This window comes from Suricata suricatta, chromosome 4 (assembly GCF_006229205.1).
Source record: "Suricata suricatta isolate VVHF042 chromosome 4, meerkat_22Aug2017_6uvM2_HiC, whole genome shotgun sequence".
NCBI classification, from domain to species: domain Eukaryota; kingdom Metazoa; phylum Chordata; class Mammalia; order Carnivora; family Herpestidae; genus Suricata; species Suricata suricatta.
This window is the reverse complement of record NC_043703.1, coordinates 69,170,720-69,190,117: the sequence shown is the minus strand read 5'-3', so window position 1 is coordinate 69,190,117 and position 19,398 is coordinate 69,170,720. Positions and strand designations below refer to the sequence as shown.

The 19,398-nt window shown below is 41.6% G+C and overlaps 1 protein-coding gene and 1 non-coding gene across 4 annotated transcripts in view; one reads left to right on the top strand and one right to left on the bottom strand.

Annotated features, from left to right (window-relative positions):
- USPL1 (ubiquitin specific peptidase like 1) overlaps positions 1-9,133 on the top strand; it is a 33,471-nt gene extending 24,338 nt beyond the window's left edge. For all 3 annotated transcript variants that reach the window (XM_029936886.1, XM_029936885.1, XM_029936884.1), the window contains 3 exons: positions 15-140; positions 5,645-5,802; positions 7,054-9,133. In XM_029936886.1, coding sequence (XP_029792746.1) covers positions 15-140; positions 5,645-5,802; positions 7,054-8,942 — 2,173 coding nt within the window. In that variant the 3' untranslated portion in view covers positions 8,943-9,133. The remainder of the gene's footprint in view (positions 1-14; positions 141-5,644; positions 5,803-7,053) is intronic.
- Positions 9,134-19,186: 10,053 nt separating this feature from the next.
- TRNAN-GUU lies at positions 19,187-19,260 on the bottom strand. Its single transcript has one exon. It is a non-coding gene; the product is annotated as a tRNA-Asn (tRNA).
- Between the last annotated feature and the right edge of the window lie 138 nt (positions 19,261-19,398).

Sequence of the window (19,398 nt, the reverse complement as noted above, 5' to 3'; positions counted from 1 at the left end):
TCTTTCTTTTACAGATATATGAAGAATCTGATCACCTTTACAAATGTCATCCCTGAGTGGCACCCACTTAATGCTGCCCATTTTGGTCCATGTAACAATTGCAGCAATAAGTCACAAATAAGAAAAATGGTACTGGAAAAGTGAGTTACAGTTGTCTTACTATTTTTGGAACAAAATGAAGGTGGATTTAATGTGTAGAATTGAAACCACGGACCACAACCTGTGTTTCGGAGGTTTGAGTTCCTATGAATTGCCAGAATGCCTCTCGATCGAGAACTCGGCCGGAAGCCAACTCCCAGGCAGGGTACCGCTGCGCCAGTCTCAGAGTGACTGTCTGAGCCCATTCTACTGGAGCCTTTCCGTCTTTTGCCTTGTTTTCTCCTTGAAGGATATTAATCTTCAGTTTGTCTCTCCTCTGCCAAGTGCCTGGAGTCACTAGAACTCTGGGATTTCCTTAATCTGATTTCAGGAACTAAGAGGACTGAAAGGTGAACCACAGGCTCATCTGTCTGCATTCCCAGCTTCTCCTAGACCCGGGCCTGCTAATTCTTCAGCCCCTTGTTAGCTTTCTGCTGCCTTCGAGCAGATGTGTTTTTATTATATTTTGCCAGCTTTTCTATTTGTCCGCAGCAGGACCCCTGGTCAGAATTGCCACCGGAAGCCCCGTATTTTAAGCCCCCAGGTCAGTTCCACGATAGGCAGTGTGTCTCCTCTGTTCATACACTCAACACGCATGCATCCTCTGATCTTCGTGTCTAGTCCTGCTCGCCTCTGACTCTCAGTAAGGAGAGGTTTGGAGGTATGTTGTCATATCATAAAGAACCAGAGGCATTAACCTTTTCGTACCTTTTCTTATGCCCTTGGATATGCCAGGAAATCCCTCAAATCTTTCCTGAAGAGTTGTTTTCATCCAAGTAATAAGTTCTTGGTTAATCTAATACTGCCACGACCTAGAAGAAAAGAGCACAACGGCCTCCAGCCTCCTCTCCTCTAACCATCTACTTCACACCTGTCAGGCAGTATTTACAGTGTGCTTAGTCCACCTTTCTTTCTTTCTTTTTGGTTTCTTTTTTTTTTTTCCTTTTTTAAAGCTTACTCCATCCTTATGCGTCTCCTCCTCTTCTCGTAGTGGGGACGAGGGCGCCTGCACCACGTCCTGGCCCCGTCTGTAACCCTCCCCGTCCTTCCAGCACGGTAACGTGTTTTATGAAATCCGCGCTCCTTGTTTATTATGACGAATGTGCATACATTCCCTCTCCAGCCAAGCAGTATACATGGTTGTATCTCATTTCTTTTATAATGTCTACATTTTCCTGGAATTACTCATTTCCTTATGTTTTCATTTGCTTTGTTTACGGATGTATTGGGAAATTTTTCCAAATTCTTTGAACACCTATTGGTAGATTTTCTAAACACTTACAAGTGTTTCACAGTTTTGGAATCCCTTCCCCCACGTTTTTCCCCAGAAGCCTTTCTTCTGCCACCTTTCATCTTTCGCTCCAGTGCTGAGGTCTGTGCTGGTCCCTCTCTGAGTCTGGCACATGGGAGCTCTGTGTACACCCTTCCTGTCACTGCGCGAGTTTCTAGCCCGGGGCCTTACCCTCATTCTTCAGTATCTGTTACCTGTCAGTGTTGAATCTTTCAGGGGTTCCGGGAGGTGTACGGGCTCTTGTCATCGGTGGGCCCACTCCACAGCACTCCTGGCCCCTTCATCCATTCTGCCAAGGTTCCACTTTGTTTCCCTTTGCTTTTTGCCTTCAGAATATTGGTTGTCGTCTTATTTGCTCACGTCTATCCCCTCTTGGTCCTCTTGGTTTCTTGCCATTTCCCCTCATTTACTATCATTTGATAGTGTTTGGACGGAAAAGAGGAGGCACTTTAACAGAAGCCCACAGTCTGTCTGGGTTGTCTGGGGTTTCACGCTTGGAGACTGAAGTGTTGTTCCAGTCTTTCTGGTTAAGCCCTGTCCTTGCTGACAGGGGCGAAAGGGCAGCCAGGCGTGGGCACCGCCATCCTGTGCTGGGCTGCTGGGTTGCTTGAGGCTGCCTGGCATATGTCATTTCACCTAACACTTAGACCTGCTTTTTCTCATGCCCCAGCATTGAAGATAAGCTTTTACTCCTATTTTGTTTGGTTTGTTAACTGGACGCATTGCAACATACAGTTTTCAATTTTACAAATACGTTGCTTTACTTACATTACAGATTCAGGCTCTGATCCAGAAATTGTATCCAATATAAGTGTTTCAATGTGAAATGTGTTGAGAGTTCTAACGGGCCAGTTTATAAGCTGAGTTTATAATTTGGACATTTACTAGATTAAAAGTAAATTGAACTAGTGTGTAAAATTTCACTTAAATTTTAAATGACAGGATCTTTATGAAGTCCTCTGTAGTTTTTTACTTTGAAATTTATATCCTCTTTTTATTTTTTTAAACGTATATTTAAAAATTACAGACAGAGACAGAGCACAAGTGGGGCAAGGGCAGAGAGACAGGGAGACACAGAATCCGAAGCAGGCTCCAGGCTCTGAGCTGTCAGCAAAGAGACTGATGCGAGGCTTGAACTCAGGAGCTGCGAAATCATGACCTGAGCCAAAGTTGGACGCTCAACCGACTGAGCCACCCAGGCGCCCCTGAAATTCATATTCAGCAAGATTCAACAAATCAAGATTTATTGTTGTGTAATGGAATCTAGAAACAAATTTAATAGTTTTTAAGGATAATGTAAAAGTAACTGGATCAATTATGATATTATGTGTAACTCAACCTTACAGCCAGCATTCTAAAAACTAATAGTGTTGGGAGTTCCCTGGACACCTCAGGTCATTACTCAGGTAATCCACACGCTGATGTATTCCCATTAGAGAAAGAGTCCATTGATAAATTAGATGAATTAAATCTAGCAAGTCCAGATCTGCTACTTTAGGTATATTATTTAGGAATTCTATTCAGAGCATGGTGATGTGAGCACCGACTTAGAATCTGCTTTAATTTTACTTTACAGACTCTTGAAATGAACCTCATTACTAGGAGTCCAAGTCACACACTATCCTGGATTGTAATTTGAAAAGTTTATTTATTTGAGCTTCAGTTTTAACAGACTTTTTTTTTAAACAGCTTTTTGTAAAGGGTAGGGGAGTGATAGAAGAGAATTAGATGTTTCTGTTTCCTGCTTATAGAGCTTATTAAAGTATCATTAAAATAAAGTGCCTTTGAGACTTTCTTCCAAGCACATAAACTGAACCATTCCCCACAAAACTTTGGATGGAGTACTGATATATAAAATAGTTTAAATGATGGGTTTTCTTTTTAAGTTTACTTATTTTGAGAGAAAGAAAGGGAGAGTGCATGTGTGCATGAATGGGGGGGTGTGCAGAGAGAGAAGGAGAGAGAGAATTGGAAGCAGGCTCTGTGCGTGTGAGTGTAGAGCTCGATGTGGGACTTGAACTCACAAACCATGAGATCATGACCTGAGCCGAAGTCGGCGCTTAACCAACTGAGCCACCCACGCGTGCCTCATTTTTCTGTCCTAGAATCTGAAGTATGAAGTAGTTCAGTGATGTAATTAAATCTAAAATGCAATGAGGTTTAAAAATTATATTTGCAGAGTTTTTTTGCCCAAAGCCTGTCATTACAGTTCAGAAATATATATGCATGTTGTTAAATTTGCATTTTCTAAAATACAAATTATTACATTAGTTGGGACAAAAATTAAAACCTTTACTCTGTTGAGGCCATTAGCACGACTGGCCACTCTTTGTGGGACAGGAACCTGGTGTTTTCCAGCTGTCAGTGGGTAGCGGGGCACTTGGCATAGTTCTCTTCTGCTTCTTTCTCTTTTTCCTGTTTGTCTCTTTTCCTGAGAGTAGATACTTCTAATAGGAGGAGTTCAGCCTCAAGTTCAGGAGGTGAATGCAAATGGATCTTAGCTTGAAATCTCTTGTGACTCTCATTCCAGTTTTGTTAACCTGTCCCATCCAGTTTTTTTTTTTTTATGGTTGAGTGAGTACCTAACTGGATCTCAGCTCTCAGCATCCTCCTTGACACGCCAGGCACTATGGATAGGAAGAAGCCTGAGAACAAAATCTCCGGTTAGGAGTAAAGGTCTACCCTCAGCTGAGAGGCTGGAAATTAGATAAACTGGAATTATGGGTAGGAGAAACCTGTGACTATTAGGGGATACAGACTGTTGGGTCTAGGGACCCAAGAGAGGAAAATAAACTCGAAGAGGAGGGGGCATATGCTTTATTTTGTCAAATACAAGATGCCACCATTATAAGTTGTACTGTTTTTTATTTAATATACCATTAAGAAAAAAATACTAAACACCTTCCACGAGTAATTCACACCAAGAAGGTAGGAAATTTACAAGTTTGCATAACCTAGGGTTCCAGGAGAGGATGTTTTAATAACTAGCTTCAGAAGAGGTCTTGAAAAGATATTAATACTTAAGGAGTCAAGCAGGTGCCTACAGCCTGCATATCCAACTGTGAGAATATATCTGAATGTTCACTGTGGATCATTGATTCAGAGGCAGAGTCTTCACATTTTCACATATTTGAAATGTGACTACGTCTAAAAATTGATGGTGTGGTAGACTTTAATTGGCAGTTTTCTTTCCTGGTGGTATGTTTTATAATCAGTAGTGTCTTAGAGTGATGATCTAGATATGATAAAAGAACAAACGGGGTAGCATTATAGACTTTTTATTTATAGGTATGTAAATTCTGAAGACTTGATTGTTCCTCTAACAGAATGATCGATGAGATAATGTACTAATTATTCCTTGTCAATCTGAATAATATGCATTTTGGACATTGATTCAAGTTCATTTCAGCTGAATAAATTTTGAGACACTAAGTAAGGTTGACAGCTGTTTAAATATTGGGAAAAGAGATAGTCGACGTTTTTCTTAAATCATGAGAGCTTTGTTAAATTTAGTTAATTTGAGGCCCATCTTTGGGTTCTGTTTTCTGGTTTGGCATGTGACTATAATGATAAAGTGTATTTTTGAAATTATGGGTGTCTTGAGGTTTGTAGTAAATCAATCAGTATATTTTCTTCTCTGTTTAGATACAAATTAAACTTCCTAAGTAGAACTTTTACTTCGACGGACCTCTCTCCTTCCTGAGAAAACAGTGAGATAGGCCAAATTATTAGCATGTTAGGGTTTTTTAAATGTTTATTCCAAAGTCTTAGGTTTGTTGCTGTGTTCCACATAATACCTGTCCCGTCTAACAAAAGTTAATTCATTTGGGGCACTTGATGCCAAAGAAAATTCTTAAAGGTCTGGATTTTTCCCTGGGATTTTACAGAATAGTTCTGTTACCATGAGGTCTTCTTTAAGCCAAAGCAGCAGTGTGGCTTACAGAGCAATTTTTGTTTAATGGTCTGTGTTAGAGCCTTATTGCATGATGGCTTCCAACTGTCAGTGATACTGCTCTGAGAAGGGTGTACTGGTACAGACGTCGTAGAGCAAGTGCTCCATTTCTAATTAAGGCACACATCTGGAGGTTCTCAAGAAAAATTAGTGCAGTTAGCCTTGAAAGTGTTATGTGTGGCTTCCTTGCTTCAGACCATCTTTTGTATAACCAGGCCCGGGCATGGAATGTGTTTGACTTTGCTTGCCTTTCTCTCCCACAGAGTATCACCCATATTCATGTTGCACTTTGTGGAAGGCTTGCCGAGTAATGACTTGCAACACTATTCATTTCATTTTGAAGGCTGTCTTTATCAAATAACTTCTGTAATTCAGTACCAAGCAAATAATCATTTTATAACATGGATTTTAGATGCTGACGGTAAGTGTTTAAACCTTTCTTTTTTATGACAATAGGCATAGAGGCTAAACTCTAGATGTTTTTTAAAAGACAGACTTTTCTTGACCCCTTTCTCTCTCACTTCTTGTCCTTGCCTTTAATTCTTCTGCCCCCTCCTCTCTGTCTCTCTGGTTTAGAATCGCTCCTGTCTGCCATTTTTTATGTATGGTGTACACATGCATATGCATATTTCTTTTCTAGATGAAGAACGAGATCATATACTATTGTTGGTTTACAGTTTACTTTTTTCCAGTACTGTGTTTGCTTTTCTTCCATGAGTAATAGGTGGTCAGTATAGAAGAGTGAATGGTGGCAATTTTGATTTCTTAAATATGTAAACATGCTGTACTTCTTTTAAAAAAAAGTGCATCATACTGAAAGTTTTTTAATTGAGAATAAAAAAATGTTGCTTAGTTTACATTTGTTAGTAATACAAATAAAACATCTATTTCTAAGACATTACAGACTCCATAGCTCTCTCTCCCTATGAAATAGAATATCTGAAATCCATAATTTGTTAATAGCTACAGTCAAGGTAAAGCCTTTATTTATTTAAAAAATTTATTTTAATGTTTATTTATTTTTGAGAGAGAGAGTCAGAGAGTGAGTGGGGGAGGGTTAGAGGGAGAGACAGACAGAGAATCTGAAGCAGACTCCAAGCTCTGAGCTGACAGCTCAGAGCCTGATGCGGGGCTTGAACCCATGAGCCACGAGATCATGACCTGAGCCAAAGTCAGACGCTCAACCGACTGAGCCACCCAGGCTCCCCTCCAAAAATCCATTCTCTGATGTTGTTGGATAAATTGGGCAATATGCTCTATTCCAAGTCACAAAAGTTAAATATTTACGCTTCTGTCTTGATTTTTATGGGTAATTAAGGAAAGAGTAAACACTATCTCAGTTTTTTAAATTTCTGGATGTTCATAACTTTTTTTTTAAATAGTTTATTGTCAAATTGGTTTCCATACCACACCCAGTGCTCTTCCCCATAAGTGCCCTCCTCCATCACCACCACCTCTTTTCCCCCCTCCCCTGTTCATAACTTTTATTCTCCAAATAAATACTTTAATCTTTGGCAGTAGAAAATGGTGGCAACGCTAAGGCCATGTTCTCAAGTGTTCTCCTTTGGTGGATATTCAGCGATATAGCAGATGAAATGGCCAGAAGGAAATTAACCTGGGCTGGTGGGTTTTGGTATCTGACCTCATTTATGAAACTCTCCCCATCCCCCAGGAACTTGGCTGGAATGCGATGACCTGAAAGGCCTGTGTTCTGAAAGGCATGAGAAATTTGCAGTTCTGGCTTCAGAGATCCACATTGTTATTTGGGAAAGAAAAACAACCAAGATGACAGATCAAGCTCCTGGCTGCCTCCCACTTAAAAAGACCATCGGTGAGCGTGCTTTTGGTGGTGAGAAAGCAGCCTCTCCAGCGTGGTGTTCTGGGGGTGACGCCGCCTCTTCCGGGGTGTCCTCAGGAACTCTCCCCACCAGTGTGTCATTCGCTCCTAACACTCTTTCACAGGGTCAAGCTGTAGCTCACGGACATCATTTACTTTCCAGTCCAGAAGGTTTGGTAGACAACAGTATTTTATCTTTGACACTTGAAGAAATACAGGTTAATGCTGAAAGTTTCCTATTTGAAAATAAACCTGTGGCAGAGAATGCAGGAGTTGGCAAAACAAGGACTTTGCAGTCACAAGAGTCACCAGTGGCTTCTTTAGGATCAGCTCCATGTGTTGAAAACCGTACCCAGGACCAATTCATGGAGTTAAGGTTTCCGTCTCAGGCTATAAATGCAAGTCCTCCATCTGCACCGCCGACTGCGGACGACGCTGGGGCTACTGCGCCTGTGACTGACCTCCCTGCTCCTGATCCTACACGCGGTGTCAAGCCGGCAGACCTTGAGGGCACAGTGGCCCAAGAGAAGGACGCTCCACTGAAACCGCTTCCTTCACCGGAGACTGGGAAACTAAAGCCTGAACAACAGGTTACATCTCAGGTATCCAACTTGAAGAAAAACGGAACTGCAGCGTTTTCTAAATCCGTAGCCGCTAAGTCACCACAGAATCCATCTGTGAAAGAAACTCTAAGGAAGCCATTTGTAGGAAGTTGGGTCAAAGGCTTATTAAGCAAGGGTGCTTCTTTTATGCCACCTTGTGTGTCAGCTTGTAATCGGAACACTGTAACTGATTTGCAGCCTTCAGTTAAGGGGGCAAGTAATTTTGGTGGCTTTAAAACAAAAGGTGTGAACCAGAAGGTGAACCGGGCATCCGGGAAAGCTAATAGGGGTGCAGGGAAGCCTCCTCCAGTTTGTGACCCTCCTCCGAGCCAGCCCTCCTCTGGTGGCACGACTTCTCATGTGCGCACTAATGTCACTGCCAATTCAGATTCTCTGAAGCAATGTGAAAAGGCCCCCTATGGAGCCCACCACAGTCACAGCTCCTGTGTGAAAGAAAACGGTGCTGCTTCAGCAAATGATGGAGACTCAGTTGAGGGTCAGATTCATAAACTTCGCCTAAAACTTCTTAAAAAACTTAAGGCAAAGAAGAAGAAATTAGCTGCTCTTATGTCTTCCCCCCAAAATGGAGCACTTCCAAGTGAAAAGGTAGAGCATGTGTCCCAATGTGGGTCTCCAAACGACTGTGAATCAATAGAAGACTTGTTAAAAGAACTCCAGCATCAAATTGATACTGGCGATAATAAATCTGGAGGCACCATGGTTCCATATGGTAGTCAAAGTCATGAAGAAATTTTAGCAGAACTGTTGTCTCCTACAGCTGCTGTCTCGACAGAGCACTCGGAAAATGGGGAGGATGACTTTAGGTATTTAGAAATGGGAGATGACCACATCGCAGCACCGGTGCCTGCTGAATCAAACAGCATTCCCCAAAATACACCCCTGAGACAAGACCATAATTACTGCAGCCCCACCAAGAAAAGCCAGTGTGAAGTTCAGCCAGACTCACTGACAGAGAATGCCTGCGTTAGGACATTGAACTTGGAAAGTTCCATGAAGACTGATCTTTTTGATGAGTTTTTTTCCACTTCAGGATTAAATTCTTTAGCAAATGACACATTAGACTTACCTAATTTTGATGAATATCTGTTTGAGAGTTGTTGAATGCATGCCATGCTTTTTTAGTTTAATATTTATTATAACTCTTGGAAAACTTAATATGTTATTAAGTAGTGTTTATACACTGGCGCTGTCCTGAACAAAATGTAAGCCACGGAAGGGTTTGCCTTCGGTTCTACCCACAAAGCATGTAATCTCTTTTACAAATTAAAATGATCAGGAATTGGTTTTCCTCATTTGCTTTATTTAGTAGGAGAGTGAGTTTTTCAAAATGTTAAAAGTGATACAGAGCAGTGTCTAGTTTCTGGCAATTTTTACATTTGGGGACATTACATTTCTACATTTTGATTTTCGGTTACACCGGTTCAGGGAAAACACTAGTTTGTACAAACTTAAGTCATTGTACATGGGATATGAATGCATGACTGTTTGGTAATGGTTCTGTGGTCCTAGAAGACCCGAAGCCTGTTTCTTACACCAGCCATGTGCTGCGGGATGTAAACCTCCCCCATACAACCTTCCTCCTTCTTCCCTTCTTCCTTCTACTTAGAGAGGACGACAGGAACCTTGTTACGAGAACTTTAAGTAACATTACACGATCAATAAGTGATTTCTAATCAGAAAATAATCTATTTTTGTGTTGATATGCAAAGAGGTTCACATTATCATAAATCTCATATTTTTCCCAACATTTATTTCTGCAAGCAAAGTTAGACACCATCCAACAGTTGTTTTAGGGAGAAAATAATAACCAAGTGCTTACAAAGCTTCGCTGTATGTTCTGTTCTGTTTTGTGTGAAACACAAATTCATTTAAACTCCAATGTTTCTGGGGTACCTGAGTGGCTCAGTCTGGTGAATGTCCGATTCTTGATCTCGGCTCAGGTTGTGATCTCACGGTTTGTGAGTTCAAGCCCCACATTAGACTCTGTGCTGGTGGCATGGAGCCTGCTTGAGATTCTGTCTCCTCTCTGCTCGCCCCCCACCCCTTACTTGTTCACACCCTCTCTCTCAAAATAAACTTTAAAGTAAAAAAAACTCAAGATTTCTGTGAGCAGGCCACTTGTATCACATTTAACCTAAAGAAACAGCACAGAGCTTACTGAATGGTATGGCTGGGTTTGAGTGGCCTGGTTACTACAGCCACGAGGAGCATGTGTCCACCTGTCAGGTTCCATTTAAAGTCTGGATGTTTAAACAGTAGTGATTGGAGTTACTAGGAGTGGTTCCTAAGGTTTTAAGGCTGGCAGTGTTGGGATAGAGTGCTGAGGGACTCGGCACTTCATGATTGATGTCCAATTTGCTTTCCCCTCCCCCGCCCCCATTTTTGGATTACGAAAGTATTGCACGTTTATTGTTACGAGAAGCTTAGACACACAGAAAAATACAAAGGTTCTGGATCCTCTATCTTACTTTGTGGTAATAACTACGAACACTTTCATATTTGTATACAAGTAGACTTTAAGAAAGAAATTTTATTTAACCCGTTTGTACAATCTGTTTTAATGTTTAAGGAGGATGTTTTCCATCTTGGCTTGGGCAGCTTTTGGAGGGCTCCATAATATTACATCATATGGATTATGATTCCTCATTGTTTTACCAATCTTAAGATTTCGAGGCGATTTGCACTGTTTTGTTATTATTAATTGTGCCACAACAATTATTCTTGTTAAGTTTTTGCACAGATCCAGGCCTTATTTCCCGGGAGTGTAATTGCTGGGTCAAAGTCTTATAAGGATGGCAGAGTTGGCTTTCCTGAGTTCTCACTAACACCAAATAGTAGCATTGAGGTGGCAAAAAAACCTTGGCTATTTTTTTTTAAACATTTTCGTGATTACTAGTTAGGTTGAATATAATTTTATTTAACATTATATACTTATATGACTTTATTGGCCAGTTGACTTTCTCCAGGGAATTGCTTATTCATCCTTGTTATTAATTAATCATTTGAATATTTCTAGATTCCTGCTAAGTACCAAACAGTGTTGTAAACCTCAGAGAGAAAGCAGTTAAAAAAAATTCTTGCCCTTTAGAAGTTGCTTGCCTTCTAAACAAGGAAATAAATGTATCGTGTTAAGTGGTAATACCGTTGGTTGTCACTTATGGTGGTTCTCTTCTATAAAGTTGCCACGAGCATTCCATGAACAGGAAATACGAACCATTGCTCCTAAGGGAGTTGCAAGGTTGGGTTCCTGGGAGCCTCTGGTTGCACCATTATTGTCCACTGATCAACAAATAGCCTTGTTTGTTGACCTGTTTAAAGACACCTTATGTAATATATATTGTTCATTCCCATAGAGTACAAGGCCAGCTGCACTGTAAGTCATGCCTGAGTGAAGCTTATCTAACACAGTATGGAAAAAATAAGGAATGTCACACCTTTCCTGTGGTTAGGAACATCTGACAGTTTAATACTACACATGAGGTCCATTTTAAACAGTGAAGTCGCCAAAAACATGAAAGCAAAAGGTATGACACTGGATCTACTGTAAAAAGGACACTTAGTAACAGCATGAGAGCTGAATCTAGGCAGAGCTTTGACCTGTTAGACCCTGCCTGGGGTCGTACGTGGTGGGGGACTCGGGGCGCCCATAATAAATATATTGTAAGTGTTGACTTTTAAGGTTGTAAATCTTAGCATATGGGCAAAATCAAAGCACAGAATCTGAACAATGAGGATTGACTGAATAACATCAAATAGCACTGAACACTGGAGGAAAACAGCAGGTGAGAGCATGGGAGGACTCAGACTGAGTGGATTTGGAAAGTTTTCTTGGAAATGGGTGTCATTTAGCAGGGAGTCCAAAAAAGTTGGGGAGTTGGACATGTGACTATATGGAGGAAGGGCATTCCAGGAAGAACAAAACTCCTGAGGAGTGAGCGTGCTTGGCGTGATTGAGGGCAGGGAAAAGTCCAGTGTAGTTGAGCAGAGAGAAGGGGAAAGAAAATTAAAACGTGAGATGGAGGAGCTTGGCAGAAGGCAGCTTTTTATGGTTTTGTGGGCCTGTTAACACTTGAGCATAATGGAGCCACTGGAAGGTTTCAGGCAAGGGCAGAATATCTTAGATTCAAAAGGATCCCTCAAGTGTGGAGAGTGACAGTCGCTCAGAGTAGGAGCCATAGTCTGTTACAGCCTCCCCACAATTTAGGGTGATCACTGTGGAGGTGTTAAAAAGTAGCTGGATTACTGTTGCATTTCAAAAGTAGAGCCAACAGGATGTGTTGATGGATTGGATGTGGGGCAGAAATCGGAGTCAAAGAGGAGTCTCAGGTTTTGTTGCCTGAGCAAATGGGTCATGCTATTGACTGAGATGGGACAGACTTCTTTGGAAGGAAAAAATTTAAAGGAAAGCATTCATTCATTCAACTTTGAATATATGTAAGATTCCCATTAGGCTTCCAAGTGGAGATAATAGGAAGATGGATCTGCAACACTGGGGCTCAGAAGAGACAGACACTTAGGAATTATGAATGTGTGAATCATATTTAATGTCCCAATAAAGGACGGAGTCATTTAGGGAGTTGAAATAGCTTTGGGGAACAGGAGGGGCCACGGAAGGGAATTGAGCATGGTGTCCTGAAAATCAAGGGAAGAAAGCTTTTTTTGAGATGGAGTGATGCTGATCAGTCAGATGCTGCTGAGAAGTAGTGTAAGGTGAAGACCGAGAATTGACCTTGGCTTTGGTAATTGGAAAGTTTTTGGTAACTTGATGAGGACAGTTCAGTGGAGTTGGGACAAGTGTGAGTGGGCTCATGAGAGAAGGGATTGAGAGAAAGGGCAGATAGGGACCTACCCTTTTGAAACATTCACTTGGTGCTTGGTGAGGGAATGTGGGATCAAGATTTCTGTTAATGTTTTTAAGATGGGAGATGTCTTAATACGTGTATGTATGGACCTGAAACTGCCTTGGAGAGAGACAGGAAATTTCTCCAAGGCTGGGGATCCAGAACACCAGGAGGTGTGACCTTACTAGCTAGAAGAGTTTATCCTTTTTATTTTTTTTAATGTTTGTTTATTTTTGAGAGAGGGCATAGAGAGAGAATCCGAAGCTAGCTGCCTGCTGATAGCAGAGAGCCCATGTGGGGCTTGAATCCACGAACTCAAGATCGTGACCTGAGCTGAAGTTGAATGCTTACCTGAGCCACCCTGGCACCCCCAAGTTTATCCATTTTATACAAAGTATATGGGTACAGATATTAGGAGATGTGATCATTGGAGAGTGAGGAAGATCACATTTTTCTTTTCTCATGGATACAGTAATATCAGCTGAGAGTATGAGGAATAGGAGAGTTGAACACTGAGTAAGAGAGGTTAGAATTTTTATTCTTGAGAGGTAATTGAACAGGGACATGGCAGTAGGCTCACTGGACATACTGAGAACCCACCAGAGGTTTATGGTGATAAGTTTAACTGAAATGAGCCAAGATGGTTGTTCTTTTCCTCTAATCACATTTACTGCTCAGGACATAAAGAGTAGATGGGAAATTGGATCCAGCCAAGGTTGGAGATATTGCCAGGAAAATGGGACGGGGGAGAAAAGGAATTAACGTTTTATGCAAGGAAAATGATGATAATGGTGTGATAAGGAGGGATGTAGGGACATAGGACAGGTGATGGATCTCAGCGGGTTGGAGGTGGATTCAGAGAAGGCCGGAGCGGGACTAGTGGGGTGAGTAACAATGTGTGCGTGAAACTGAGCTTTAGGGAACTGGGCAGTTACTGGTGAAGACAAGGTCTAAAGCATGGCCAAGGTTGCATGAGAAATCATGAAAAGTGAGTAGGTAAAGGAATCCAGAGGCCAGGATGGTGTTCCTGATAGTCTTTGTGGAAGATAAAGTCATTTAAATGGCAGCAGGGGTCCTGTCCTGGTGGGCAGAAGTATACAGTAAACCAGGTGCTCAAATCCTCGGGAAAAGGTGGAAGACCTTGAAAATGGCTGCTGGCAGCAGAGGTGGTGCAGTCTAATGGTCTGAGCTTCAAAGGCACCGGAGGGTTATAACGAAGAGTGGGAACAGTGGTTGAAAAAGCAACTAGGAAAAATTGGACAGAAATTTTCCATTTTATAGTCTTTTCCTTTGATATTATGTTTTAGCAAGGTCATTTCCACACCCCTAATATACAAACAGTTACATATATCTTCTGGTAAAACTAGGTTTCTTTTATTTTCTTTTTCTTTCTTCTCTCTCTCTGTCTCTCTTTTTGGTCCTGAATCTTTAATTCTTTTGGAATGTATTTTGATGTGCTGCACTAAGGTTTTTCTCCCCGAGTAGTAAATTTGTTTGAACACCACTTCCTGAATCAACTTACTGTTCTTTAACCATTCCGAGTACACCATTCACTTATCTTTCGTATTAAATTTAACAAATGTTCCATGCCTGTAGTAGGTTGAGGAGGAAAAATTGGTGCTCAGTGATTGAATGCCAATTAAACAGTATAAATCTCAACTTTCCAGAAGAAAATAGGCTGTGAGGAGGTCTATTAAATTTTAACTGTTTTTTTCTTCCAATTAACATGATTATAATAATGTACTCTGCAAGTCAGAAACACTGTATGAAAAGTGGAAGGTATGATTTATTAAGGTTTTTTGTTCTGTTTTTATTTGCTTCCAGTTGTAGTGAAGTGTAACCGACCAGGATCTCTGCGTAAGCTTAAGGTGTACAGCATAACGCTTTGGTTTACAATCGCAGAAATGATTATTGCAATTAAACTTAGTTTAACTTTAGAGCTCTGCTGGGTACCAAAAATACAAACAACACAAAATGGACTGCTTCTCCAAATGCAGAGCCTAGGGGCCAGAAGACATTGATCAGTGATGGCAGAAGGGTGGGATCCATCTGGTAGACCAGAGAAAGCATAACAAAGATGTCACATTTAAACTAATGACTTCATTCTGAGCAGTTTCCAGAGGCAGCCCCTACTGTGGGTGCCTGTAAAGAGTCACCCATAGTTGGTCGGCTCTGAAACAGGCCTGCTCAGTGAGCTTCTCTGTGACTCTTTCTGACTCTGTTTTGCTTTTGAGCACCAGGGGCTCCACACCCCTTCTCCCCAACCAGTGTTCCCTCAGAAAGCCACAGAAGAGGCCAAGGCGGGCAGAATGGCATACTGGGTTGTTTCTAAATTAAAGCAGATCCACGAAAAGGGGCCTATTAACTTCTGCAACATTAGCAAAAGTGCTCAAGTGACCACAAATCCGAGACTGGACATGCTTAAAATACAGTAATCAGGAGTTTAAATGTATCCACAGAAGCAAGAGGTCATCAAGAGGAAAGGAACCTGTGAAATACTTCAGATCTCAAAATGGAAATTCACTTTCTGTTGGGTTATTGCGGGGACTTAATAGCTGGGTAAAACACCCTTCTCGCCAGCCTTCTCTTTATTATCCCTTCCCAGCAAGCCTGGAGGCCGAGACCATCGAAGTATGCTGAGGAGGTTCAAGGGTCTGCCACACACCAGGTACTTACTGCTCCCCCGGCCCCAAGGCAGTGGAAACCAGGCCAGTTCAGCAGGATGGAGAAATGTTTGCAGTTGTAAACAACAACATAGATGTCCCCACTGCTATGAAACTTGTGGTTACAGTAAAGAACCCCCGTGCTTAATGATTAATGGAGAAATTCTGTATTTCAAACTTCAGTTCTATGTTGAGCTCCATCCAACGTAGATTTTCACCTATGTAGTTTACATTCTAGTGAATCCCAATGATCAGACCAGCCTATACTCTGGTATTAATGTGAATATGTTGTTCAATTAGGTATAAATAAACACCACTATGCTCACACATCCATATGATAATCTATAATAATCAACTTCCCGGTTGAGTACTAAGGTAGTTGAGGGTCTCCTTAAAGTGTGTAGGTGATTTACTTTGTCACTTTATCTAAGGGAGTAACTAGTTTGAGTCCTCTGTGGCCGACAGTAATTTCTGTTCTGTTTTTACTAGAAAGAAAAAAATAAGCAATGAAAAATGGCCCAATTCCTAGAAGGGGGTAATAAAATATGACAGTTTGCTGGATATCATTAAAATAACTCGAAAGGAAATAAATACAAATCACTGCTGCTGTAAATCCCTATACAAGCAACCCTGAAAAGATCAATATAGTAACACCCTTCCCACCAAGTCACTGCAGATTATAAAAATAAGGTATTAAGTGTTAAAACCCCAAAGCAGCTTTTTTTTTGTCTGAAGTCAGTTATTATTAATTTTACATATCTACTTAATTGCTCAACCAAAAAGAAAAAAAAGAAAAAGAAATATTGGTTTCTTTGTGGCTTGTCAATAGCATTAGACTTCTAGTTCTTTGTATTACCTTAAAAGCACCAGTTTAGTAATTTTTCCATCCCTAAAACACTTTGGACTTGACACACTTTATAACCTTTATCACTAAGTAGAACACAAATACAATAAATACAATACAAGGCCAGGCCTTCAATATCTGTGGGCAAGAACTCTGCTCCAGACTCTGACTCCCTTGGACACTGTAAATAAATTTTTTTCTGTGAATGTGTACATTCTGGGGAGAGGGTCCTTAACTTCCCTTTCAGATCTTTACAGGTCTCCATAGACCTTTTAAATAGTCTCTTGGGAAATTTATCTTAAATGAAGTTTACCTTAAAATGAATTTAAAATTTTAAAATGAAGATTGACAGGCACCCAGGTGGCTGAGTCAGTTAAGCACCTGACTTGGGTTCAGGTCATGATCTTATATTTATGGATTCGAGCCCCAAATCAGGCTCCCTGCTGGTGCTGTCTCTCTCTGCCCCTCCCGCACTCATGCATGTGCACACACTCTCTTGTCTTCTCTCTCAAAATAAAAACTTAAAAAAAAAATGAAGATCGATTCTGGGACTCGGTTTTAGATGAACTCCATGGTGAAGAACCAGCCACAAGTAAAGTAAGCTGAAAGTATGGACAATTTATAATTTCTCTAATTTCACGATTTCTTTAAGACCCCTCCAAATTCCCAACATCAAGCAACACTATTACCATTTCCTGGGTCACCCAGGCTGTAAATGTAGGAATCACCCTCCACACATCCCTCCTGTTTCAGTCTCTAAGTTTTAACCAGTCTTCCCTTGAATTATATCCTTCTTTTCTAGACCCACCTCATTGCCTCTCCTTTGAAATATAATTACCTCTTAACTGTTCTCGGATGTCTTATTTCCCCTCTTCTGTTGCCAGACCAACCATCAAAAAATAAATTTCATTAAATCCTGAAACAGAAACCTTTAACAGTTACTCCCTTACTTTTATAGGGTGAAGTCTAGCCTCATCCTTTGGTCTTCAGGGCCCTTCCAAAAGCTAAGAACATTTTCAGTGCAGTCTATTTAAGTACATTTGTTCCATATTCTGGTTATGTTCATCTCCTACCCACCCCCATCTTGTCTCCAAATTTTGCCAGCTTTAAATAGCTCACCTCTGCCTTCTGGCCTGTCCAGATCTTTCTGGGTTGTTTGAGATCCTCCACGGAGACACAATCCAGCCTATCTATGTTGACTTCCTCCTTCACTGCCTGGGAACATTTTTCTGTGGCCCTCATCGTATGCATTTTTATCTGAGTATCCATCTCTGTTAATCACATATTCCGAAAGGCAGGGAACGCTCCTGTCCTGAGCATGTGCTATGTGACAGGCCTGTGCTAGATGAGCAAACAATGTGAATAAAGACGTAGTCACTACACTCAAGGAGTTCGCATTCTAGTGTAAGTGACAAGTAACTCCCTGGTTTCAGGCTAGTGTGATGAATGAATGGAGGAGGAGCGTCTAACTCAGAGGCAGCATGAGGGAGAAGCTTCCCTGGGAAGGTAGCTCCTCTGCAGATGTCACCCAGGTAAGTACAGAGGAGGTGGGGACTGGCACATCGGGTAACGGGAAAGACACCTGGGGGCTACAAGGCAGCATGGGCCATTGAAGGAACTGAACTGGTAAATGCATAGAACCACGAGAAGTTTTCATGCAGGAACATGGTAGGAGACAAGACCCAGAAAGCCTCTGTGTGTTAAGCTCAAGAATTTGAACTGTATCTTGAAGGAAACAGTTTGGAATCTTACTGATCATTAAGAACAGGATATGGTCTCTCCCCTCTAGGAGCGTACAACCTAGTATAAATACAACCAGCTTAAAGCAGAAGGATATGCTTTCTAAGGCCCCTGAAACTTTATTAGCAAATATTATGCCTTCTTAATCTTGAAATGTTAGACTAGATTTGAACAGTATATAAATGATCTTATGAGCTAATTGCCTCTCCTTTTCTTGTTTCCACTATAATCTATCCATAAGTATGAGGGGAAGGTTTGAAATTTGGGGGGGGAGGGGACTATTGCTTAATCTGCTTGAAACTCTGCAAGTGCAACACTGTGTCTCCTTTTTTAGGGTTCCTACCCAGACAACAGAGGATACTTTATTATCAACAATTATTTGATAAATAATTATCTGCCAGCATTTGCCAAGGCATTTCCTAAGAGACAGTCAGTGACGCAGCTAACTATTCCTTCTTCCGAGTCTCTAAATTCTATCCAAGGAAAGTACATCCCAGAGACAAAGCTCCCACCACATGACCTCAATCTTGGCAGGAACGAATTACAGCATCACGTTATCATATTATTGTGTGGTTCTCTATCTTTATAGAAAGTCTTATGTGAACCATCTGCTTGAAAAAGATCTGTGTCTTCTGTGAGACCAGAGTTGAAAACACGTCATTCAAAACCTTTTAACAAGAACTCATACAATTTCTGCTTGAGTTTAATTTCAGGGAAAGTTGTGGTAGAGATCTAGAGCAAACATTGACACCTTTGCCTAGGTTCAAGTCCATCGTCCAAAAGCTGTAACAGAGTTACGTGGGGGTGATTATGCCCCACATACTTGTAGGCGGCTCCCCTTGCCTATTTTCATCGAACAGCTCCTCGGATTCTTCTGGCCGTAGATAAGGCAGTACTGAGTAAGTACTTTTACTTTTTGGTGGTATCAGATTTTCCGAGAAAAACTCACTTGTCGAGGGCAATTATTTTTTCCCAATTATAATAATTGCTGCTGAAGCACAGTCTTGGACAGGTCTCCCGCAGAATGTGTGTAGATTTTCCGTGGATATACATAACGGCAGGACTGAATTACCAGGGCACAAGCCGCCAGTCCAGACGCAGAGTCTCTCTTAGATCCACCCCGCCGGGCACCAAATACTGCGAGGACAAGGTCTTCCTCCGTCCTAGAAGTATGGTAGCGTCGTACGATTAAAAATCTCAGGATGGCCGGTCTAAAATGAATCCGTGTTGAGGTCGTCTCAGGAAAATGAGCACTGTCGTCCCTGGGTGGGCTCGAACCACCAACCTTTCGGTTAACAGCCGAACGCGCTAACCGATTGCGCCACAGAGACGCGGCTATCAGGCCTGCCGCGCGGTGTGTACACATTTCCGCGGCCGCGGAGGCTCCCGCCGCCCGAGGCGTCGCCGCGCAGGCCGGGCGGAGGAGCGCTCAGAGGAGCGCGCGGGGGAGGCGGCGGGAAGGGCGGAGG